At 40.0% G+C, this 26,994-nt stretch overlaps 1 protein-coding gene across 1 annotated transcript; it reads left to right on the top strand.

Moving 5' to 3' along the window:
- The first annotated feature begins 1,539 nt into the window (after nt 1-1,539).
- LOC130238128 (uncharacterized) lies at nt 1,540-25,152 on the top strand. The gene is made up of 17 exons (XM_056469034.1): nt 1,540-1,585; nt 1,672-1,698; nt 6,661-7,059; nt 7,522-7,911; nt 8,014-8,085; nt 8,194-8,583; nt 8,702-9,088; nt 9,186-9,263; nt 12,612-12,992; nt 13,074-13,148; nt 14,696-14,821; nt 14,898-15,082; nt 15,736-15,893; nt 23,627-23,872; nt 24,079-24,241; nt 24,456-24,558; nt 24,854-25,152. Exons 1-17 carry the CDS (start codon nt 1,540-1,542, stop codon nt 24,958-24,960), a joined length of 3,333 nt encoding a protein of 1,110 aa, XP_056325009.1. The 3' UTR covers nt 24,961-25,152.
- The last annotated feature ends 1,842 nt before the right edge of the window (nt 25,153-26,994 follow it).

Raw genomic sequence — 26,994 nt, 5'->3', positions numbered from 1 at the left:
ATCTTAAATGTAACTGGAAAACAATGTTAAGACAACTGGATTGATATGCTAAGATCATTTAAGAAATTACTTTTGCATAAATATTAATTTAATTTGAATGAAATTATATAGACAATTCAATAACATACAAAAAAAAAAAAAAAGATGTGTTATAGAATTATCTGTTGTAGGCTTGACACATGGGAGATAATTGGGTTTGTTAAGTTTTACCTCCCTGACTCGTCATCCCTCCTTTTTGCTTCATACAGGAAAAATCTATCATCTATCATCCATCATGCTTGGTAAGATCACCATTGTATTGTTTAAACTTTAGTTTTGTCCACTTCCAAAGCTAAAAAAGACCGTTACGCTGGTTTTACAACGCATGAGCGGCTCGTAACAAGCAGGTAGCCTGCTTTTTTGGCGCGCATGTTAACTACCGGGACTCTCAGAAGAAGAGCAGTGCGTGCCAGGGCAGCGCGTGCCAGGGCAGCGCGTGCGAGAGGCGCGCGTGTTCTCTGCGCACACACAGAGATGCCTCAGTTTGCTTTTTGATTACATTGCTTTCACCAGCGTTGGTTCGGTTGCACATAGAGAATAACGTCTTTATTTCGGAATTACCACTCTTAATAAATACACTTGCATATGAAGTAAATCATATCTCAATGCATTTACTGGGGCACTGGAGATTTTCACTGGGGCACGTGCCCCAGTGAATTGGGTCTAGCGACGCCCCTGGACAAGCCAAAACAAATGTTGCTTAATATTGACCTTAAAGTGGTTTTAAAAATAAATTAAAAACTGCTTTTATTCTTATGAAACACATTTAAATAAATAAAAAAAAATGTACTGTACATAAACTCTATATTTTTTAATTTGCACATCACACAAACACCATCTTACTTGGCCACCTGCATCCCTTTAGCGTTTTATAATGAATAACCATTCTTCACACAAATGAAAGTGTTTTGGTGTATTTACAAAAGTCTAGAGGTTCTATTTTTGTAAGGACGTCTGCGAGAAGGAAAGATAAAACTGGCTGCTCATCATTCCATCTACATTTACATCTGTTCATTTACATCTGTTCAAGCACAAAGTGAAAGAATGTCACAGTGACTGCAGACAAATACAGAAGACAATCAACTTAAGTTACAAACATTCTGATCACAGGTCAAAAATGAATAACTGCTTTAAGGTTGTTTTTCTAAATGTACTGGTTCCAGTAAAGTTCCACCCACAGTTATTACTAAAGGCATGAACATGACTATTAGATCTGCAGGTGATCATTGTCATCTCTGTGTTGAATCTGCCTGAGTTTTGCTCTGCTGCAGCATCTGACCTCAGGTAAAGCTACTTCTCTTATTCAGACACTTTAAAGACTCTTCTGCTTTTAACGGGTCAAACTTATTGAGTAAAATATTCATTTTATTTATTTGTGAACATTAATTTAAATTGTAGTAATAATTAAAAACACATCTACAAAAACATGAATGTATGTCGTGTGTGTGTGTGTGTGTATGTGTGTGTGTGTATGTGTGTGTGAAGGTGTCATTCGTCACTATGAAGTTTTTCATCTCACTGTGTGTGTTGCTGTTCGTAATTCATGGTGAGACTTTTTTATTATAAGACCTTTTTAATCTGAGTTGACTTTAAAAATACTGCAAAATAATTATGATATTGTTTAATTAACAGGTGAAATAACCAGTGGACAAACAACAGGTACAACAACTTTCCCACTTTCTAATTTTTATTTCTTCCTATTCCTATCCTTTACTTTGAATAAAATATAGAAATTAAAGAACTAAAGGAATAATATACTTAAACACTGGCAAATATCAGGTTGATATACACTAAGGCTGCACATCTGATCAAAATTAAACAGAGTTATAGGAACTCTTAAAATGATAGTTCAGCCCAATTGAAAATTCTGCCATTTACTCGTCCTCCACTTGTTCTTAACCTGTTTGAGTTTCTTTCAACACAAATAAAATCATAAATATAAGTAAAAAAAACTAGATAATACTGAAGAATGTTGGGAAAAAGTATGGCTTTTTATGTACTTTTTAAACACTTTTTATGTATCAGTTCAAATTTCACTCGACTGTTTCCAACATTTTGCTTTTAATAAGAAATTGAAACTGGAAAAAATAACAGGGAAATCAAAAACTCATAATCGATTGGAATCCCTTGAGAGTGAGCAATCAGCCTGATCTCATGAGGAAACATAACTACTTCAAATGTTGTCATTTTAGTGTCTAATCTGTACAAATTCATATAAAAAGTATGAGGTTCCATCAAAAATGTACGATTTTTAAAAGGAGATGTTACACCAAACCCTGCCCCTAAACCCAACCATCACTGGGGGATGAGCGAAGAGTATTTAATCGTATGAATGAGATTGCAGAAAATTCATACCTAATAGCAACTAAATCAAAAAGTGACAAAACGCCGTGAGATACTGTTGGAGCAATCAGTGAGTTCTTCAAATTCCACAAAGCAAAAGACAGGACGAGGAAGAGCATTTCAATTTTACCTGAACTGCCATTTTTATTTTGTAACTGAACAGTATAATGATGTGAGCTCTCTGTGCTTGTTAAAGGAGAGATACATATAATAGATACTGTATAGTATATAGTCCTTTTATTTTTGAATCTCGGCATCATCAGCAGAAATATAAATGGTAATATAAAACACTGCAGCGATAGAAATCAAAGAATATCATGTATAGCATGAATACCATGCTTTATTGCTGTTAATTGCTTCTAGTATTTGCACTTTTAGAAAATGAAACAAACAAAAAAAAGCTTTTGGAACAAGACAGATTTTTGGTAAAATGCAGGACTTTAATAGAATAGGGTTGAACTAAATAAAAGTCAGGCAAAAAAAAAAAAGATTTTTATTATTTTAAAAATCAGCCTGAAGGCTGGCTGCAACCTGAAGAACGAAGAAACATAAGCTAGTGGATAATGAGATGCTCATGAGCAACAGGTGAAATGGGTGGAGTCACAGGTGGGATGATGATTGACAGCAGAACAGTAACACTGGCTTCACCAGCGTGATCTCAGGAGAAAATGTAAGTATTTTACGTTTTGTCAGTTTAGTGGCTAATTCGTACAAATTCGTACGAGTTCAGTTGTACGAAATTGTACGATTTTAAAAAGGAGGCGTGGCACATAACCCCACCCCTTAACCCAACCGTCATTGGGGGATGAGCAAATCGTACTATATTGTATGAATTAGATCGTACTAATTAGCCACTAAATCAAAATGTTACAAATTGCTGTGAGATTGTGTTGGCTTCACCTGCTGGTCAGAGAACAGACTGGCAGAAAATGATATTATTTTCCAGCAACATACAGCATGTGCAGCTATACTGTCAAATCAAAATACAACAGTTTTAAATTAAATTTTACTTTATCAAAAAGTGTTTACATTTAAAGGTAGAGTTCACCCAAAACTGAAATTCTGTCATCATTTACTGTCCCTTCAATTGTTCTATTTTTATCATATAAAAGAAGATATTTTGAAGAAAGCTGGAAACGGAAAACCATTGACTTCCATCATATTTGTTTTTTCCTACTATGGATGTCAATGGTTACCAGTTTCCAACAATCTTTAAAATGTGTTACGTAGTGTTCATGAGAGAAAAAACTAAACAGAAACGCTTAAAGCTTTGTAAACAACTGAGGGTGACTAAATAGTGAGTTTTTTCTTAGATTTAAAGCCAACATGGTATTTTTTGAAACAACTGCTATTATAATAATCCTAATTTGCAAAAAATCCAGATAGTAGTTTCATAATACTGTACATTTAAATTCCAGCCTTGAAAAACCCTGAAGATGTTTAATGAAATGTTTGAGATATATTGGTGGTAACTCTAAGCGTACAGGCTGGTTGGTCAGGTTTTCTCATCCATCATCAGTCCATCATCAGTCTATCATCACAACCTTCTCTATAATATAAGAAATGTTTACTGGAAAGTACTTTACTCTAGGTTTGTTCCACTTAGGGTGATTTCACACCTAGACTTTTGTTTCGGAATCTGGCGCATTTTCCCAGTTAGCACAGTTCGCTTGGCATATGTGAATCCAGCAATCGCGCTCGGATCCACGCCAAAACAATCGGTCCGAGATCGCCTGAATGAGGTGGTCTCGGCTCGATTGAAACGAACACTGGAGCAGATCGATCGTAGTGAGAAAGCCATATGATGCGAGCCAGGCTATATCACAGTGTATTATGGATATGTCATAGGCATATATGGCTATTTGAAAAGAGAATCATGAGTAGGGTGGAATGTCCAACCGGTAAATGTGCGTTTCATGCGAAAGTGAAAGCATGTATTAACTAGAGCTGTTTATCTGTTAGGAAAACTGACCGAACAGGAGTCTTGGTATATCTGTTATTTCTCTCTATAATGTAAAGCCAAATAACAACTGCTCTGTATGAGAACGTCTAACCTCTGATTTATATCTGGTGATGATGTCTGTGGGTGTCACGTTTCAAAATTAATGCACAGCTTTTTGCTTATAATGTCTTCTTGCTCATCATCATACATTAAAATAAGAACGCATGACAGCTGAGCGGGACTCAAAATAAATCGTGAAACTCTGACCAATGTGAGGAGAGTTTATTCACATGTGACTTGTTTTAGCTCTTTTGGTCCATTTAGATACTGTACCGTGTGAAAGTGAACCAAGAACAAAGCAACATTGTACCAATTTTAATCCCTGTTCGGAACAAGAGAATTGATCCACAGTCACAATCAGTTTAGATGGATGATGTAATGCTTAAAAGTCCGGGGATAGTGACCTCTGCTGGCCAGTGAGGGGAATGACTGGGACCGAATCGGTAACAGAATGGAAGAAAAAAAACGTCTGCATTTCACGATGCAGGTGTCTGTGGTGTGCACTGACTCAGTGGTGCAAAGAGTATCAAACAGCCGTGGGTGTGTGCGTGTGTGTGTAGACTATCCTATCGCAAAACGCGGCAAAAAGTCCTACATGACTGTAATAGTTTGATTGTGGTATTTACATGTCTGTACTGCACTTCAATAATGCGACTAAAATCAGCATACTCTACATGTCTCAATTCGATTTCTCTTTAGTTTGATCATCACCTTAATCGGATTAAATTAATCAAAAATCGCTGTTTACATGGTTAACTCTTGATCAGAGTGTTATCTTAATCACATTAAAATCTGATTATTGGTGTCCATGTAAACGTACTCAATGACTATGTTTACATGGACATCAGTAATCAAATTATTTGCCTTAATTTGAATAAGACAATAATATGATTAAGGTGTTTACATGAGTTGCTTCTTAATGTTCCTTTCATGATCTCATTTTACATGTTATAGCACATAATTTGATTAACGTCATTGTGTCACCGTGCTATCCACATTTCCTCTGGAGTTTCATGTAATTTCGGGTGTTTCACTCTTAATTTGTCAACTTTAACTGCAGTTTGGCACTTTCACCTTCAATCAGGAATATTTCCTGCATGCCCCCCTTGACAAACAAAATATTGGATGCGAGGAAATGCTGGAAGAGTGCAGTTTTAATGGAATTTTTCATACCGCACATCGTATTGGAGAAAAAAAACCTCAGAATGTCTCAGTAGATGCAGAGACTTGGTAGATGCAGAGAATAGTGTCAAACAGCTATGATTGTACAGACAATCCTGTCCCAAAATGTGGTGAAAATCATACGCGGCGAAAATTCTACACAACGGTAATACTTTGATTAAGGAGCAGAATTTACAGAGGATCTTTCAGTCCATAATATTGTAGCAATATTACTGTAAACTTAATAACTAAATAATTTTGACTAAGGTATGTCTTTAAAACTGAAAGAGTACTGTTGAAGATGCTAACTAAATTTGCCATCTGAATAAACATAAACAAAGAGCACTGATCACACACTTACTGAATCTGTAGAGACAGGACAATCAACACCAACTGGAACCGCGTCTTTTTTAAAAGAAGATGAGTGGTAAGACTTCCAGATGGGAAAAACTTTCGGGTAAAAATGTTCCTTACAAAAATATTTTGTCAACCGGGGTTCTCAACATGGTAAAATGGAAACAAAACCTTTGTTGTGGCTCATTTATAAACCAAACACTGACGACCATGTATCTCCAAACAGTTCATCTTCTACTTGTTTTAATTACGGTTGGCTACACAACGTGGCGTCTCTCTGCCGTCTGAACACTGTAATAGGTAAAAACTATTTGAAGCTATCATGCATATTAGGGAAGTTGCACCTCATACACAATAGAGTGCGCTCACTGGTTCGAACCAACTCTTTCTCATGAATTAATGATGAAAACTCAAAGACGCCATGTTGTACCCATTGGTATACAGACATCCAGTCTCCACGCTGGAGATGAATTTACACAAGGATCTCATGGCCGTGAAACAGCTTCAAAATTTATTTTCAAACTGGAAGAACAAATTTGCTCGAAATAACACAAAAACAACCAATTTTCACTTTTTTTTGTGAAATATATGTGTCCTAATAGTGTTTTTAGCAGCATGGGACTCATATATGACTGTCAACAACTCCAAAAAATGTGTTTTGGTGTTTTGTGACCCTTTAAATAAATGTGCACATTATCAAGCACAGAGGTGTTCATTAAAACACTGTGTAACATTCACTTTTTTTCTCTCGATTGTCTCAGTATATACTACTTCCAGCTTTGATCCATGTTATCAATATAACACTCTGGATGAATACTGGCGAAACATAAGACAATGGTACTACTATCAACATGATGACACCATGGTTGAATGGAGCGGCTGGTATCGGCTGTATCTGAATGGACAAAGTGCCCAGATGTCTGAGTGGTGTGTGAGTTATATGGGATGTGGTGGTGATACTGGACTGTATCTCAACGGTTCTCATCCAACACTTGAGGATGGAGTGGTGACCCGTGATGTTTTGGGAACCCATATGTGGTCTAACCAGTGTGGATTATACAGATCTACGCCAATCCAAGTCAAAGCCTGTCCAGGAGATTATTACGTCTATGAACTCGTCAAGCCAGATCTGTCGATCTCCAAACCATCATACTGTGCAGGTGCAGCTTTAAATTTTTTGTGAATAATTTTTGATAAAACCAGTTAAAAGATGTTTAACCAGCAAACGTGCCCTTAATGCTCACAATGCTTAATGCTTAATTTAATGCTTAATTTACTTAATGCTCACAACTTTAAACCTATTAACAGTTTATGCACACTGTCTGTATATGACCATGCTGAATTATTATCACACAGTGCTATTGGATTTCAAAATTAATTCTTTATATTAAACTGCTTGATCATTCAGAAAGCACTTAATTTATTTTATTAAGAGATGTTACCTATTATTTCACTTGGCTTTGATGTGAATCTGCAAACTAATACTTGCCCCCTTTTGCCACAACTGATTACAATGCAATTACTCAAAATCATAAAAACATTATTGTGTTTTGAGTTGCACTACTCTAAATCATCCATGTGTGTACAGTATTTAATCATTACTTTTTAAAACTCCATGACAGTTGTTTTCCCAAGCATCAGCAGTGACCCCTGCTACAACTATGAGTCTCTGGATCGCCCCTGGAGAGCCAACAATGAAACTGGAGATTCCTTGTGTGATGATTCTTTCTCCTGGAGGGGCTGGTACAGGCTTTTCTACTATGGAATGGACATCCAGATACCTGAGACCTGTATAAACAGATTTAGCTGTAATGCATACATGAATCTGGTACTCGACGGTCCTCACCCTCAGATAGAAGATGGAGTGGTGATCAGAGAGGTCTGTGGTAATTATTACTGGAGCAGCTGCTGTGAGTACAAGTCAATGCCCATCAGAGTGAAAGCGTGTCCAGGAAATTACTATGTTTATGAACTTGTGCGTCCACAAATGGGGTGTTCAGGATACTGCACAGGTACTGTTCTTTCTTCCACAAGTCTTTCAAGCATTTAGAATGATTTCAGTAATGATTATACATTACCAGTAACGTTTATTTGTTTATTTGTTATTAAATCAGATGTCAGCACAATCTCACAGGTGGTTTCCACTGCAAATCCAGATATAATAACTAGATCCACTATCACCTCCAGTAAGTAGTATACACACACACATACACACGCACGCATGCATGCACGCACACACACACATGTGTAAATAAAGGTGCCAGTTTTGATCTGATAATCTCTCACTAACACAGATTATGACCCGTGCAATAACCACAACATACTCGACGACGACTGGAGAAGCACAAGCAGTTATTGGTCCATGTATAACGATGTAAATGGATATGATAACAACCATGAATGGGATGGCTGGTACAGACTCCTCATTAATGGACTGAGTGCTCAGATGCCTGAATGGTGTGCCTCGTTTATGACATGTGGAGGTGTTACTGCTCTGTGGCTTCATGGATCTCATCCTCGACTAGAAGATGGAGTTGTTACTCGTGAAGTTTACGGCTCCCATACTTATCAGTGCAGTCGCTACAGATCTGACCCAATCCAAGTCAAAGCTTGTCCTGGAGATTATTATGTCTACAAGTTTACCAGGCCTCTTCTTTCAATCCCAGCTCCAAGATACTGTGCAGGTATATTCATCTTTATACAGTGCACCTACCAATACAGACTTTTTAAACATTATCCATTATCTTATATTTGGAAATGTAATCTTCAGTATTTTCTGCTTGTTTTCTTTTTCTTCTACAGTAGTGTCTTTCTCCACCCCACGTGTCGACCCCTGCTACAACTATACCAGCCTGGATGAACCTTGGAGATCCACTGATAACTACAATAGCTACAATTGTGATTGGAGTGTAGCATGGAAAGGCTGGTACAGGCTGTTCTACAACAATCAGAGTGCTCAGATGCCAGAATCATGTGTAAATGCAGGCATGTGTGGCACTTATTACCCACTGTGGCTCAATGAATCCCACCCTCAGCTGGAAGATGGAGTGGTCCTCCGTCATGTTTGTGCTTCTGGATGGAATGGCTGTTGTACTTACACATCCCACCCTATAAGAGTCAAAGCCTGTCCTGGAGATTATTATGTGTATGAGTTTAAAGAGCCAAGAACTTGCTCAGCTTACTGTGTTGGTGAGCATTTCTTCATGTGCACTTCAGTCTTGTACTTTTTCTGGATTTTAATTGAAAATATCTTATTATGACACCAAAATGTTCTTAATACCAAAAGCTGCAAACCAGTCCAGCACAGAAGTGACAACAACCCAGCCAATCACATCCATAGACTTCATTACTCCACCAACCACTGGTAAATCTGTCTTTCTTGCATATTTCACAGACCTATTACATGATGTTGATCAATGCACAGCAGGGGCGTAGATTTAGAGTGGACGGAGGTGACGCGTCCCCACCAATATCCACCGACCATAGAAATGTCCCTACCAATAATTTAATCCACTTAAAAAAAATGTCAACATTAACCTAGACCATAGAGACCTAGACACGCAGAAAGACTTTAATTAGGTTCTCTCCTCGAGTCCTCCCTCCCCCAAAACACATATGGACATTTTGATTGGCTGTGCCTTTCCCTGCTGTCATGTGAGAGGCTGTGCCTGCCTTCAGATACAAGCAGCACCAAATGCAGTGAATTGTTTTTATCGCGTCCTAGAGTATGGTGTGTTGGGTGACACACAAGTGAGGATCACGGCAGCAAAAAAAAAGTGGACATAAGGTGCTTGCTTTCAACAAAAGTGTACGCCACATACTGTAAATGCAGATTCGCTACTGAATGAGTCCATCAAGATAATGCCGTTAATGACGTACAATCTATCGCTATATAGTAAACTGATATAGTCTAAATAATATGCCCTGAAAACTAACTGCAGAATAACCAGCTAACGTTAAAGTATTTGATCCTGGCCAGTTCTGCTAATCTCTCAGAGTAGCAAGTCCAATTTCAGTTGAAACTATTTGTGAGAAAAAATACAGCCTGTGTATAGGCTTAATACTGGTATATGAGACATGTTTCATTTGCATTATGGCTAGAATAAACAGAAGTCTTTATTAAACTCCCTCTTTATCAGTTTATAAACTTTTTTTAAAACAATACACTATCAGGCGTGTAGCCAGCTTATTAAAAGGGGTGGCTATTTTGTTTCTGAAAAACTAAACCTTTTTGCAGTTATTTGGTTAATTTTCTATTTACTTATGAGGTATAAATATTGCATTTTACTGACATTTTAAGAACTAATTTTGGCTGGATTATCTTGTCGGATGGTGGTCATAACCACGCTTTTTGAACTATTTTGTCAAATTGCTTACCATACTATTTTTAAGTGTGCATTTAATATAATAATAACAAACTGGCCAGAACATTCAACTTTCCTTAGTCAGAATTGGGCCATTTGAAAAATAAGAAAAATTCAATAATAATAATTTAATAATAATATTAATAACAATAATCCAATATTTGATCTTTTGAACCATCCGAACCCCCCTTGGCTACAGGCCTAAAACTTTAATAATTTGTGCAAAGAGAGGATTAATTATTAATATTTTAATAGCAGTTAAATAAAAAAATAGCATATATATATTTGCTTATTGGCAAATGTCTAATAATACTAGTAATTTACGTTTTTATATAATTTATACATACGCAATGAATGTAAGCCTGCTAACTGTGTGGTTCACATGATAGAATATAAACTTAGTTTATATATAATTAAATAATAATAATAAAAAGCCTGGGTGCAGGGCTTTTATTTTGAGGGCGACCTTACAGCTCAGATTTGGTTTTAGTTGACCAATGAGAGGAAAGTTGGTTGTGTATAATGAATTTTAAAGTCGTTTATCTGTTTTCCTAAAATATTTTTTTTTTAATTATGAGGTTTAAAACTTTTTACTCTTTTTATTATTTGGTTGTTAGCTTATTTTGTGATTATTTGTTGAAAATTTTAGCAGAAAATTTTATATAATTTTTATTAACCTTTATTCTAGATATTGAAATGTGAATTAATAAATGTTTGTTCTAGCTGAGTTACTAGTCTATAACCACCACTGATTTCTTAGTCAAGATTTACCTGCCGGTGTTGTTGCTACAGATGTTGAGGGTATAGATGTTTGTGTTCTGGCTGTTAAAGAGAGTGTGGTCATTAAATCCAGAAAAACAGATACCTCTCCAGCTGCAACCCATCACTGGGTAACATCCATACACACTCATTCATATATATATTGTTTGATTCACTCGTCCCCACCAATGTCAAGTGCAAACCTACGCCCTTGATGCACGGAAATGAATAGTTTCTTCAGAAACAAATTAAAATCTAGTAACATAGATTACCCAAATCAAACACAGCTAACCCAACTAATCAAGGTGTTCAAGTCTAGAAACTATTAAGCAGGTTTGCATTGGAGCTGGTTTGTGCATCCTTGTTTTCCCTCTCTTCGTGTCTAAGCTCTGCCCCTTGAGGATTCGAGTGAAAGACACAATAAAATGATGCAAGGACAGAGAAGTTAAATCAAGTTAAACTGTATATCCTTGTTTCTTTAGCATCATTTCAAAGCCTCAACAATTAATGAATAATCTTGAATATTACAGATAATCATTTACATTGTAATAGTTTTAACCTTCATAAAAAAACCACGTTATATCATTATTAACAGGTTTTTGATTGTGCTTAAAAGTATATTAAATAAAATGAAAGGAACTGTAAAAACAAACCACATGAACAATAACTTTATGCTTAATATTCACATTAATGAGTATTTGATTTATTTAACTGTAGTTAGTTGTTTTTGGTGCAGAAGTGACTGCGGAGGGTAAAATTTACACACGTCACTCATGCCTTCTCAGAAAGCTTCTTTGCAATTAGGGGATAGAGATGTCCTACATATATATAGTTCAGTCAGAATTATTAACCCCCCTTTGAACAGTATTTTCTTTTTTAAATATTTCCCAAATGATGTTTAACAGAGCAAAGAAATGTTCACAGTATGTCTGACAATATTTTTTATTCTGGAAAAAGTCTTATTTTTTTCGATAGTCTACAGAACAAACCATCGATATGCAATAACTTGCCTAATCACCCTAACCTGCCTAGTTAACCTAATTAACCTAGTTAAGCCTTTAAATGTCACTTTAAGCTGTATAGAAGTGTCTTGAAGAATATCTAGTCTAATATTATTTACTGTCATCATGGCAAAGATAAAATAAATCAGTTATTAGAAATGAGTTATTAAAACTATTATGATTAGAAATGTGCTGAAGAAATCTCCTCTCTGTTAAACAGAATAATTCAGGGGGCTAATAATTCTGACTTCAACTATATATATATATATATATATATATATATATATATATATATATATATATATATATATATATACATTGGGGGAATATAATAAATCTAACAGATGCTAACGCAATCCTAACTGATGTTCAACAGAAACAAATCTGTTAAAATCTCAGAAAATTGTCCAGGTATGCTAACCCTTTAAAGACATTACTTCATCAACACTAAAGTGTAATCAGTTTGCTGTCCTAATCAGTGAGCCTGAAATTTAATGTTGCCTTTTTTTTAATGTAAATTTAATGTAATCCCTGTCAGGGGATTACAAATGCCAACACTACTAGAACTAATTATTATGCACCCAACAGCTCCGCCTGTTGACCCCTGCTACAACTACTTCATCCTGGATGACCCATGGAGAGCCACCAGCAATCAATATTCCTCTCAGTTAATGTGTGACAGTGCGGTGAGTTGGAGCGGCTGGTACCGTCTCTTCATTAATGGTCAGAGTGTTCAGATGCCAGACACATGTGTTGATGAGTATAGCTGCGGCACTGATGCTCCACTGTGGCTGAGCGGAGGACATCCAACACTTGAGGATGGAGTGGTCACTCGAGATGTCTGCGGACACTGGAGCAACAACTGCTGCTATTTCCAGTCCAATCCTATTCAAGTCAAAGCCTGTCCTGGAGGTTTTTATGTCTATGAGTTTGTGAGGCCGACCACCTGCAATTTAGCATACTGTGCAGGTACTGGACACACATTTAACTCTGCCTTCTGTTTATGTTAGAGATGATGGCTTTCTGTGTAACATTTATTTGTGTTTCTAGATGTGAGGTTTAACACTAGCTATACAACTGACACACCAGAGACGACCACAACAGAAACTACAACTATAATATCTGGTAATGTAATTTTCCGTATCACAATCTGCAGGATTATTGCTCAGATTAAAGTGCTTTGAGTGTCAGAATCTGCTGCTGTTGGTCAAATGTTTACAATAGTAATACAAAAGAGGTGATGTGTGTATGTTTGTGTATCTAGTAGTAACTTTATATATTGAAAAATAAATGTTAGCGATTACACTTGATGTAGGAAACAAAGGGCCCTATCATACACCCAGCACAATAAGGCGCAAGACGTGTTTCCAGTATGTGTTGCTATTTTCAGACCAAGGCAACCTTAATTTTCTCATTTTCCATCATGTTGTTTAAATAGCAAATCCATTTTTGTGGACTCATGGGTGTTCTGGTCTAAAAGAGACGTGTGTTAAGGTGCATTGTTGACGTGTTGCAATTTTGAGGAACTAAAATAGTCTGCTCAATAGACCAGCTGAGAGCATGTTAGTTATGTGTCTCGCTTACACATTGCTTAAAACGTACAGGATGTACAGCAATACACAAATATTTCTACAAATGAAAAAGTATTAAAGGATTAATACTTATAAAATATTACAAAAATCATTATTTTCTACATAAATATAAACACCAGTGCCTCAATCATCTCCGGGGCTTTTTCAGTTTATTCATGACAATTTGCTTTTGTATAATGTTATTATTATTAGCAGTATTATTTATTATCTACATATTTATATTTGTTTTATTAAAAGCAAGCTTAGATTTGTCCACCTGTCAGGTTTTGGACCATATGGGGCACAGTACGTGTCTTTGGGCATAACTTTTTTGAGCACACTTCGTTATTATTGTTCATTTTATTCATTTGGTGTAAATTAAAACTGAATTTAGAAATAGCTCTGAAACAAATCTTAGTGCTTAACAAACGAAATTAGTTATGTAGGCTTATGAATGTCTTCAGTGAGTGCGTCCAACACAATTATTATTATCCACAAAAGAGAGAAAGTAAAAGTGAAAGTAAGGGTCAAATGGAGGAGGCTTTTTCCTAATCCTTGCTTTGCAGATGTTCTGTTTAACTGTTTTCTCACTAGTGAAGCGTTCAGTTTTTCCACTTACAAAGTCCGTCATGTAAATAGCAAATGCACCATGGCGCAACGCAACTGACTCTTAAAGGGAATTTGAGATGAGACTCTGATTGGTTTACTCTCAAAACACACCTATAACTCATCAAGAGAATAAGCTCAACCTTGTTAGCTTCAGACTATGGGCCGTTATGGGCCGTTAAAATAGAGCCCATAGATTGCAAGTTTGTGTTTAATTTTAGGTAAACGTGCATATGGAGCTAATTTATATGTGAGTTGCTTAGAAGGCATTTAAACGTAGTAAAAGTGCAGTAAAACAAAACATTTGAACTAAATTCATGTCAAGTGTATTTGTTTTGCGCTTTTCACAATTATATTTGTTCCACAGCAGCTTTACCAAAGGTGCTCTTAATTACATTACAGTTAAAATCACAAAATGTTAAGGTGTTAGCTTTATTTTGTGTACAATTGTCAGAAAACCTTTTAATAATGAATATTAATAACTTGTCCTTCTAGATGTCAGAAAGCCCTGTTCTGAACTCAACTGCTCCAAAGAGGAAAGGTGTGGGATGAAAAATGGTGTTTATGGCTGTTTATGTAACAAAGGCCACCAAAAACAGCGAGCACCTCAAGACTCCTTTGGTTAGTGTGTGATTCTACAATAAAATGTGAAATAAAAGGTGTTTTTGTGTCATTAATGATCATGTTTTTCTCTCAGATTTCAATGAGACCTGTGAGAGCAGCTCTGGCTCCATGTCTGTGTCTCGCTGTCAGCTTTTTGAAGCTGGTTTTTCAGCTGAGCACTTACACCTCAATGACCCCAGCTGCAGAGGAACCGTCCAGAACGGCAGAGTGGAGTTTAACTTCGACAACGATCAACACATCTGTGGCACAAATCTTGTGGTACGATCAACTACCTGTATGTTAAATCTGATTTCATACTACTGGGCTGTTAAATGCTGGATTCTGATTCGCTGAAGATTATTCTAAGCTGTGCCTTTTTTTTTTTGATAAGCAAACAGCTAAAGTAGCTCCAGGCAGGTTTTAAATGCATTATAATCTAGCTCCATATCACGACGAGCAGTTTGAGGGCGCCTGAAATACAAAATCTGAACAGAGGGTTACTTGGAGGAAATGTAGTATAAACCATATAATATAATCAACCCATTTAGTTATTAGAAAACATGCACATCTGATTCATGTCATGGCCACGTTACCACTTCAGGAATCCATTATTTTCTATAATTTCAATGGCCTGTTTTTATTTAACAACCCTGTCTGCCTAAGTAGTCTCCATGGCAGATCAAGAAAAGTTATGAAAATCGTCCAAATAATAAATATGGCCCAAACAGACTTGCCTATAAACTTCTCAAAAGTCTTTTAGTCAGTGATGAAGAGTGCAAAATAACATGCTACCAAAAACACTGGCCATTTTGCCCGCATTCTTCACCATTAATTTATAACACTGTTATTTCACTTGACAACTGATGTTGGTCTCTGCTATAGAAATATATATATAAAAAAAAGATATAAAAATGTCTATTTGTTGTCTGCAGGCCAACGGCAGCCACTTCATCTACAGTAACTATATTGTGGGGACGCCGGGAACAGAAGGTCTCATCAGCAGAGTGAGAATCCTGAAGCTTTCTTTCAGCTGTGTTTATCCTCAAACACAAACACTTTCCATGAACATGGAGATCAACCCACTGCAGAGGTGCTACAAAACACTCATTCTGTTTCAGTTTCTGTCACGGATTGGTCAGGCTCTCACGATCCCCACTCACGAAGATCACCATCACCTGACTTCTAATGAGCACACAGCTGCATCACATTCACGAGCACCAGATAAAAGCACAGCACTCCAGTCGCTCATTGTCCGGGCTCGTCTCGACGAAAGCGGACAACTGAGCGACCACTCAGCGTAGTCATCCTCAGCTAAAACAAACGCTTTACTTACCTGTTCTCTTTGTATTCCTCCTAGTCTTCCTGGTCCACCCGAATCGTCCTGTCTTCCAGTCCTTCCAAGTCTGTGTCATCCTCTGTCAGCTGTATCTGGTGTGTGCTGTCCATCCTCGTGTATTCCTGTTACCCAGCCACGGAGGAAAAGACCCCAACATCATTCCTGATCCTCCTGGCTATCCTTCATGTGCTCCTTGTTGTCATTTAATAAACACCCTAACGTTTCCTTACCTCTGTCTCCTGTCCGCTTCATAACAGAAGCCCGGACCTATAACGACGACAACATGAGCACCCCCGATCACTTTCAAGAGCTGGTGGACCAGTTGAAGCGGATTCTACAGCCACCAGCTCCACTTTCCAACGCACCACCAGCACCGAGCACTTCCGCCTCCACAGTTTCTTCTTCGGCCCTTCCTTCCAGTCCCATGGCCCGACCAGCGCCCTACTCAGGCGGAGCGGGGGAGTGCAATGGTTTTCTGTTACAATGTTCCCTCATATTCGAAATGCAACCTTCTCTATATCCCACAGATAAGTCAAAGATCGCCTACATCGTATCACTACTCTCTGGGCCTGCACTTAAATGGGCTGAGACGATCTGGAACCAAGCCGGGCCGGTCATGAATTCCATCACTACCTTCACGGAGTATTTCAAAGAGGTGTTTGGACGTTCTGATGGGGAAGTAGCCGCTGGAGAGCAGCTGTATCATCTAAAGCAAGGTACTCTATCTACACAGGAATATGCTCTCCGGTTTCGCACTCTAGCAGCTGCAAGTGGATGGAATGAGAGATCGTTGTTGACCACGTACCGGCTCGGCTTGGAACCCACTCTCCGAATCCAGCTGGCCACATTAGATGATACTATGGGTCTGGAGAGATTCATCCAACATTCTCTCCGATGTTCCGATCGTCTCCGTTCCTATCAACAGGACACCATCACCCCCTCGTCTGCACTCCTCCAATCGCCTGAGTCAACAGCCTCTCCAGAACCAGAACCCATGATAATAGAGTCTGGAAGACTGACATCAGCGGAACGACAGAGGAGGCTGACCCGGGGTCTGTGTCTATACTGCGGTGTCAGTGGACACACCCGTATGGAGTGTCCCCTTCGTCCCATTCGGACTTCAGTGAGTGTATTCAGTACGAATATTGAACAATGTAAACCACTTACTACCACCGTACAAATAACTACTGCCTCTATTTCTCTCCTTGTCACAGCCCTCATCGACTCCGGGTCAGCAGGGAACTTCATCTCCCAATCCCTCTGTCGTCAACTCCACCTACGTACTGAGGCGTCCTCGCATATATACCAGATACAACCGATAACCCAGTGCACTCGATCTTCGACCCGTATCCATCGACAATGCGAAGACATCCTTCTTCAAGTGGGGTTGTTACATCAAGAGAGGATTCAATTTCTGGTTCTGGAGGGTGCAAATATGGACATCATTCTAGGGCGCCCGTGGCTGGTGAAGCACGATCCCATCATCTCTTGGGGCACAGGAGAGATAAAGAAATGGGGATCTGGATGTACACCTACCTGTTTTCCAAATCTCCCTCTTCAAGGTCGGAACCCCATTTCTTTGTTTACAACATCGGTCGAGAGTCCTCCTGAGAAGCAGTCTATCCACATTCCTAAGGAGTACAGCTCCTTTCATGATGTCTTCTGCCCCAAGAGAGCTTCCCAGCTACCGCCGCATCGGCCATGGGACTGCGCGATCGACCTAGTTCCAGATGCCCAGTTGCCAAGAGGTAGGATCTACCCGCTCTCGCTTCCAGAGAATCAGGCAATGGAAGATTACATAAGGGAGGCTCTGAGTCAGGGGTACATACGTCACTCAAAATCACCAGCCGCCTCAAGCTTCTTCTTTGTGGCCAAGAAGGACGGAGGGCTGCGTCCATGCATCGACTACAGGGTCCTAAATAACGGTACAGTAAAATACCGATATCCCCTTCCTCTGGTACCAGCCGCTTTGGAACAGCTCCGAGAAGCTAAAGTCTTCACTAAATTGGACCTCCGCAGCGCGTATAATCTGATAAGAATACGTGAGGGGGACCAATGGAAGACAGCATTCGTGACCCCTACTGGCCACTATGAATATGAGGTCATGCCTTACGGTCTGGTCAACGCCCCCTCCGTATTCCAAAACTTCATTCATGAAGTCCTCCGGGAGTTTCTTCACCACTTTGTAATAGTGTACATAGATGACATCCTCATTTACTCCCGGAGTGAGGCCGAACATCGCCAACACGTTGCGGAGGTCCTACACACATTGAGAGAACATCACCTCTACCTCAAAGCGGAGAAATGCTCATTCCACCAGAAGTCGATTCATTTCTTGGGATACATCATTGACCAAACCGGTATACGTATGGATGGGAAGAAAATTGAGGCTGTTCTATCCTGGTCAGAACCCACTTCCATTAAGGAGCTCCAGAGGTTTCTTGGGTTTGCTAACTTTTATAGACGGTTTATCAAGGACTACAGCAGGATTACATCACCTCTCACTAATCTCCTCAAGGGTAAACCCAAAGGACTGGAGTGGACCAAAGAAGCAGCCGCAGCCTTCCGCCTTCTTAAGAAGGAGTTCACAAGGGCCCCACTCCTGACTCATCCTGACCCAAATCTTCCTTTCGTGGTGGAAGTGGACGCATCCACCACCGGCGTCGGGGCAGTATTATCCCAACATCATGATACACCGCCCCGACTGCATCCCTGTGCCTATTTCTCTCGGAAGTTGAGCCCGGCGGAGCAGAATTACAGCATAGGAGACAGGGAGCTTCTAGCAATCAAGCTAGCCTTGGAGGAGTGGCGTCACTGGTTGGAGGGAGCCAAACATCCGTTCCAGGTGATCACAGATCACAAAAACCTCCAATATATCAAAGAGGCCAAGAGACTATGTCCACGTCAAGCCAGATGGTCACTTTTCTTCTCACGTTTTGATTTCTCCATTTCCTATCGTCCAGGACCCAAGAATCTAAGAGCAGACGCTCTCTCTCGTTTACACGAGCATCACGATCATGAAGAACTCCCAACGAAGATTCTTCCCGAACACATCTCCATTTGTCCGATCACCTGGAACGCTCCTCCAGTCGTTGCCACTCCGGAAGCCCCTGCTCCGCCGGGATGCCCTCCTCATCGGCAGTTCATACCACCTGAACACCGGGTAGATCTGATCCACTCCTTACATACCTCGCTAGGCACTGGACATCCAGGGATCAACAATACTCTCTCGCTAGTATCCCAACGATTCTGGTGGCCAAACATGGCAAGGGATGTGAGGCAATATGTTCAGGGCTGTAAGGACTGTGCCCAATCCAAGAGCCCACGTCATCTACCCGCTGGAAAGCTCCATCCCTTGCCGATTCCGAACCGTCCCTGGTCACACCTAGGAGTGGACTTTATCACTGACCTCCCCTCGTCAGAAGGTAATACCTGTATTCTAGTCATCGTAGATAGATTCTCAAAGTTTGTCAAACTAATCCCTCTGAAAGGTCTTCCCACAGCCTTTGAAACAGCCGACAATATCTTTAATCAAGTCTTCAGGTCATTTGGTATTCCAGAAGATATTGTGTCGGACAGAGGTCCACAGTTCATCTCACGTCTATGGAAAGCCTTCTTCAAGCTCCTAGGTGTGGCCGTCAGCCTCTCTTCTGGATATCATCCCCAAACCAACGGGCAGACAGAGAGGAAGATTCAGGAGGTGGGACGGTTCCTGAGGACCTTCTGCAGTGGTCACCAGAGCTCCTGGAGCCAGTATTTGGGCTGGGCAGAATATGCCCAAAATTCACTGCGGCAACCCTCCACCGGACTCACGCCATTCCAGTGCGTCCTGGGCTTCCAACCACCGCTCTTTCCCTGGGATGGCGAACCATCTGATGTCCCCGCAGTGGATCACTGGTTCCGGGAGAGCGAGAGAGTCTGGGACGAGGCTCATCAACATCTGCAGAGGGCAGTCCGTCGAAGCAAGGTAACCGCCGATAGAAGAAGGTCTGAAGAACCCAGATACACACCCGGACAAAAGGTGTGGCTATCCACCCGGGACATACGCATGCGACTGCCCTCTCGCAAGTTAAGTCCCCGATTTGTTGGTCCCTTCACCATCGTGGAACAGGTTAACCCCGTCACCTACAAACTACAATTACCCTCTCACTACCGTATTCACCCTACATTCCACGTATCACTCCTGAAACCCTATCACGATCCTGTTCTTCCCTCCACAGAGCCTGACCACGAAGAGGAACCCCCTCCTCCACTGCTCCTAGAAGAAGGAGCCGTCTACGCAGTGAAGGAGATCTTGCGTTCCCGACGTCGTGGTGGCCAGTTGGAGTACCTGGTGGACTGGGAAGGGTACGGCCCCGAAGAAAGGACATGGGTTCCCAGAGCTGATATTCTCGATCCTAGTCTCATGGTGGAGTTTCATGAGAGCCACCCTGAGTTCCCAGCGCCTAGAGGCAGAGGGAGACCACCACGGCGTCGGAGGTGTCGGCCCTCAGGAGCGGGCCCTGGGGAGGGGGGTACTGTCACGGATTGGTCAGGCTCTCACGATCCCCACTCACGAAGATCACCATCACCTGACTTCTAATGAGCACACAGCTGCATCACATTCACGAGCACCAGATAAAAGCACAGCACTCCAGTCGCTCATTGTCCGGGCTCGTCTCGACGAAAGCGGACAACTGAGCGACCACTCAGCGTAGTCATCCTCAGCTAAAACAAACGCTTTACTTACCTGTTCTCTTTGTATTCCTCCTAGTCTTCCTGGTCCACCCGAATCGTCCTGTCTTCCAGTCCTTCCAAGTCTGTGTCATCCTCTGTCAGCTGTATCTGGTGTGTGCTGTCCATCCTCGTGTATTCCTGTTACCCAGCCACGGAGGAAAAGACCCCAACATCATTCCTGATCCTCCTGGCTATCCTTCATGTGCTCCTTGTTGTCATTTAATAAACACCCTAACGTTTCCTTACCTCTGTCTCCTGTCCGCTTCATAACAGTTTCATTAATCATGTAGTTTGCCAAATTAGACAATTTTTCACCTTTTAGTTATTTAGAATTAGTTGTCTTTAGTTCTGTGGAATCTCACTGGTTGCATTGAGGCCTTGTTTACACTATGATTAAGTTTTAAAACAATGTTTTAGATTGCAAACGATCCGCGTCCACTTTGGCATTTCACCCAGCCTTTCTGAACAACTCTCCGACCACACTACCTTTCTGAAAATGCACATCACGTGACCACAATCACACTCTAGTATGCACTGCAGTGATGAGAGCTGGGTACATTAGACTGTTTATGAAGGATCTACCGCTGGATCTAATCTCACTATATTCGTTAAACGTGATATTTAACTAATCTTGTCTCTATCCAATGACATATTCCCCGACTTTGGTATTTTGAATCTATTACTTGTTCTCAGGTAATGTATTCTGGCCGAACGCTAAGATAAGTTAGGTTAATATATTAATTTATGTAACCACGTGAACTGATTCTGCACATTTGACTGATCGCTTGCCTTTATTTCCATGTATAAACTTATTGTACGTTATACTTTTATAATAGCCATTATTGATTATTAAAACTGATATTCAGCAAAAGAGAGGGTATGTTTCATATATTTCAATGAAAAAGAAAGGCAGTGATGTTATAAGCAACGTTTTGTTATAAATATGCACAGTGAAGATGACGCTCATACAAATATGCAGCTACACGACGCCTCAACATTTTTCACATCTGTTAAGTTGCTAATAGGCAGTTCCTTAAATCATGCATTGATTTTATTGCTTTGAAAGAATCTAGCCAGGATGATGTAAATGAGGTTATAAAGTACCCTAATCCCTTTGAAAATTTACCTGACGTGTCCTAGGGAGTTTTCCACATTAAACTTGTGAAGTCTGACTTACAAGAAAAGGATGCAAGACTGAACTGTGTGTAGGCTAAATAATGTTGAGGAAAAAGCCCCAATCAGATGGTGAATGTCTGCAGCCATGCCTCCTTTTTCAGATGTCTCTGTTTTACCCCATCCACACTAACATGGAACAGCAGCGTTTTAAAGTGAATACGGCCTCTTCAGCGTTTTCAAAAATCTCAGTTTTAGGTGCTCGTAGTGTGAAAGACTGGCATAACAGTAGCAAAACGAATGTGTTTAAAACAAAAAACATATTAGTGTAAATAGGGCCTGAACCTGTCTCTCCAGTGTGCTTCTGCAGCGTGTCCTGCTGGGTTTATGAATGAACTCAGCAGTGGAGCGCAGTGGACTTTTAAAATGTTTCACAACACATTTACACTTGTACTCAGCATTGTTCACTTGTGATCGGATCATCAAAACACATGTTAATACAACAGGTGTAAATAAGGCCTAAGAGAGAAAGTCTTTTTGACTTTGGCCTGAGGAGGTCATGACAGAGTGACTGCATGAATGACAATAAAATAAAAGCCATGTTGTTGTGCAGATTTTAAGAGTTCACACTTAGCAGATGATTGATAATAAGCGGATTTGGTATGCTATCCCAGGAGAGAGCCCTGAGCTCTTAAGATCCTTGAGCCCGGGACTCCCTTCCGTTTAGTAAGGAGAGAGGGGAGTCTGAGCACAGGCATGTCTCTAGAACTACCCTGAATTATGCTAGGAAAGAGTGGAAAAAGTCAGGGTGGATGGGGGATTCTTCGAGAAGAAGATGGCTAAGGTAAAGAAATCCGGCTATTTATGTGCATTTGGATTCATCTGATTGGTGTATCATAGAATTATTAATCTGAGACCAGTCGTGGTCAATCATAAGCATGTGGTCCTCTCAAAATTGATTTCTAAAAAACTATGGTCAAACTGGTCTCGATTTACTGGTCAATCTATGTTCCTACTCTCACCTATGGCCATGAGCTTTGGGTCATGACCGAAAGGACAAGATCTCGGATACAAGCGCTCGAAATGAGTTTCCTTCGCAGGGTGGCAGCACGCACCCAGGAGCTCTGTCACCCGGGAGGAGCTCGGAGTAGAGCCGCTGCTCCTTCACATCAAGAGAAGTCAGCTGAGGTGGCTCGGACATCTGTTTCAGATGCCTCCTGGAAGCCTACCTAGAGAGGTGTTCCCGGAGACCTTCTCCCAGTGGGACATGCCTGGAAGACCCAGAACATGCTGGAGGGACTATGTCTCTCAGCTGGCCTGGGAACGCCTCGGGATCTACCCGGAGGAGCTGGAGGAAGTGTCTGGATAGAGGGAAGTCTGGGGTTCTCTCCAAAGACTGCTGCCCCCTTACCTGACCCCAGAAAAGCAGTAGAAAATGAATGAATGAATGAATGACTATGGTTAAACTGTTGATCAGCCAATATAAATAGAGATTTGTAAACATTACGTGCTCTCTATATTTTAGCACTTTTGTTTCTTCTTCTTTTGGTATTTTGAAGCAGTACTTCAACCATCCAGCAGTGTGAAATATGAATACTTGTCAATTTTCTCCTGGTCTTAAGATTTTTATCGGAAGTTTGTGTATCCATTATTCACAGCACCGTGCACAAGGTCCTCCCCAGTGGTGAAGGGGTTTATCAGGTGCGGATGGTCCCGTATGTGGATGAAGACTTTACTCAGCCCTTCACTGGTAGAGTGGATGCAGAGCTGGACCAGGAGATGCATGTGGAGGTTGATGTTGAGGGGGTCGACAGCCGCCAGTTTGCCCTGGTGATAGACGATTGTTGGGCTACACCTGTGAATGACCCTGAGTACAGTATCCAATGGGACCTCATCATTGAAGAGTAAAGACTTCTCTCTTCATTTTTTAAAATCTACTTCTGAATAAATAATAATCCATGTGTCTTTAGGAATTCTCTGAGTTTTGTATCTTTTCAGTATTTTAGACATTCAACAATCCAGTTTTTCTGAAACGATTGACTGAAAATTTGAGTTGAATGTGTTTGATGAAATAATTTGGTTTGTTGATTGTGGTTGTTGATCTCGTCAGGTGTCCCAATCCTGAGGACGACACAGTCAAGCTGCTGCAGAACGGCGTCTCCACAAGCAGCCGTTTCTCCTTCAGGATGTTCATCTTCACTGCAAACTCTACTAAGCTTTACCTGCACTGTGCTGTTCACCTTTGCCTTCTGTCCAGTGAACAATGCTCAACGGTGAGTTTAAAAAGTCTTCAGAATCTCCCACTGATGTTTCAACACTAAACACACACAGGGAGATATTATGGTGTTGAGGTTTAATGATGAAGGCTGTTAAACATGTTTGTTCTGCCCTCTGCTGGGGATTTTGTGCATTCCTGTTGGTTTTGTGTTTGTTCAGTGATGTTTATCAGGGATTTGCACAGCTGGATTTGACTCTTTTCTCTTCTAGAGCTGTAACTCTGGACAGCAGCGGAGAGAGCGCAGGGCTCTGGATCTCCATGACAGTGCATCACTATCTATGGGTCCTCTAGTGTGGTCTGGAGGAAACACAGGTCAGCATTTCAAATGTCTTAAATGCAGTGTTGGGGACGCTGCTCTGAAACCGGAACTCCAAAACTGATGAGTAGCTTAAACGAATCCAAACTACAGTTAAATCACTCTTCTAAAGAGTTACTATATAAAATCTTGTTACATTAAAGCTACTTTTCCCCATAATGACATTAAATTGTTTTTTAAACGTATCAGGCTAATCATTGATCCACATGTAGAGCCGCTCCTCAACACTGTTTGATTCAGCTGTAAATAATCTTTTATTTCATTAGACTGAATGATATTCTCTGTTCACAGATGTTCAGTTTCTCCCAGACCAAGTGAAGGTTTCTGAGGCTTCTTGTCTGTGTGCTTCTCTGGTGCTGTTGTTCATTCCTCTGATGAGTTTCTTCACTCTTTCTTAGTTTACTGACGCAGAAAGTGCAACATTTAGTTTGGTTCATTTTAATGGACGTGGAACTGGTTGTGGTATTTCTTTATTTCATAAATATTATTTCTTGAAGCATAGCAATTTACTTGAAATAATATTATACATATTTAATACACCAGGTTAATTCTATAATTATTAGGGTGTATGTGCAATAACAAAGATCAGATAAATCAGATATATTTTCAGTCCTAAAGTTTAAATAATGTATTTAAAGAAACTGTGATCTGAAAACATTGTGAGATGTTTCAAGAAATTAATATAAAGATTTAAAAGGTGTATGGGAAAAAATAAATAATAATAAATAAATAAAGTGATGTAATATTCTGCATTTTGTCCTTTTGTTGTAATTTCTCTCAGTCAATTTAAGAAAGATTACAGCTATCTTTAAAGCTGTTTGCTTATTATGGATACACAACACATGTACTACCTATAGCGCATATGTTTGGACTGTGGGGGAAACCGGAGCATCAAGGGGAAACCCACGCCAACATGGGGAGAACATGCAAACTCCACACAGAAATGCCAACTGACCCACCCGGGGTTCGAACCAGCGACCTTCTTGCTGTGAGGGGACGATGATAACCACTGAGCCACCATGCCACCTTTTGCATCAACAACTGATAACAATTCTGATTTATAGTTATTAGATTGTTTAATTTAATATGATCAAGAAATTCAATCGAATGAAGAAATTCATTAGGATGCAGCAGACCATCAGAACAAAGCAGATTCCTCCAAAGCCCCCTGAGGTGATGCTGAAGGCATGGGAGGAGAAACAGTTTTTATATTTATGTAGACAATACTATTATTTTACATTTGAATCCTTTAATTTCTCATATATAAAGATATTTCTGTGCTGCTGTGCATCCCTGAGTCTAGTAATAAGCATCATGTATGCACAGTTTGGATCCTGCTAGGCACACATATCACGAACATGCTCTGTTGCCTTTAGAGCAGCTTTTAGTTGGTCAATGCGCGGTCCGTTATGACCCGTTTCCACTGAGTGGTGCAATACAGTTCGGTATGGTTTTTATGGCCGTTTCCATTGGCCTAGCTTTTCTAAAGGGTACCTAGATGGTACCAAAAGGCTGAGACGTGAAATGTCACTAGCATGTGCAACAAACCAGGGGAATGAAAACAAAGGAAGCGTCATTTTTAAATACATAGTCGGAACATTACAGTGTAATAATATATACATATAATAACAAGCCATGGTCGAACCGAGGTCAAACAAACCTTGTCGTCGTCTTGGTAAACAGTCCCAAAGCCATGAAGAAGAGCAGAATCTGCCGTGTGTCCTGTTGTTGTTTACGGGGCTGTCTAAGCGAGAGTGATTTTACTTTCCTCAGAGAGCTCGTGATCATACGTCTATATTTGAAATAACTTCTTGAGCTGATGATAATATCTTGCACGTGATTATTGAAGTGCTTCTGACATCCGATAATGTATGAAACGGACAAATGTGAGAGTCACGTGCGAAAAAAACAAGGGAGAAGCTCAAAAAAACAAAGGAGCACATGATTGTTTCAGCAACCTAAAACATGAACAAACTACCATGTTTAACTATTATCACATATATACACACACACACACATATATATATATATATATATATATATATATATATATATATATATATATATATATATATATATATGTATATATATATATATATATAATCAGAATGATGGAATTACTCTCTAACAGGAGGTTACATGAGCTGCTGAACATTAAAGAAACAGATGAGAGGTTTGGACTGGCTGTAGGCTATATGTTGCTTGTTGTTACTGATCCCAAATAGGGACTAAATGTATGTTGTGTGTTGTTATCTCTAATAGGTAAAATATCGGACACCAGTGGCGGTTCTAGTTTGAATGGCACCTTGGGCGAACCCCTCATTTTTACCCCCCTCAAAAATAAAATGTGGGTGGAACACATGTAATTGACTCAAACAATTCAGATTGCATACAAACTGAAATTGTATTAATATTTCACTACATCTGAACCT

The sequence above is a fragment of the Danio aesculapii genome, chromosome 12 (genome assembly GCF_903798145.1).
Source record: "Danio aesculapii chromosome 12, fDanAes4.1, whole genome shotgun sequence".
Classification (NCBI taxonomy): Eukaryota; Metazoa; Chordata; class Actinopteri; order Cypriniformes; family Danionidae; genus Danio; species Danio aesculapii.
The sequence above is the reverse complement of the archived record's forward strand: the minus strand, read 5'-3'. Positions and strand labels throughout refer to the sequence as shown.

What these genes read in the sequence shown, in the direction of transcription:
- LOC130238128 (XM_056469034.1), top strand. Translation starts at nt 1,540, where the DNA reads ATGAAGTTTTTCATCTCACTGTGTGTGTTGCTGTTCGTAATTCATG. An exon ending in GTTGCTGTTCGTAATTCATG is followed by an intron (nt 1,586 to 1,671) that starts GTGAGACTTTTT and finishes TTTAATTAACAG; the next exon opens with GTGAAATAACCAGTGGACAA. An exon ending in AGCACCTCAAGACTCCTTTG is followed by an intron (nt 14,822 to 14,897) that starts GTTAGTGTGTGA and finishes TTTTTCTCTCAG; the next exon opens with ATTTCAATGAGACCTGTGAG.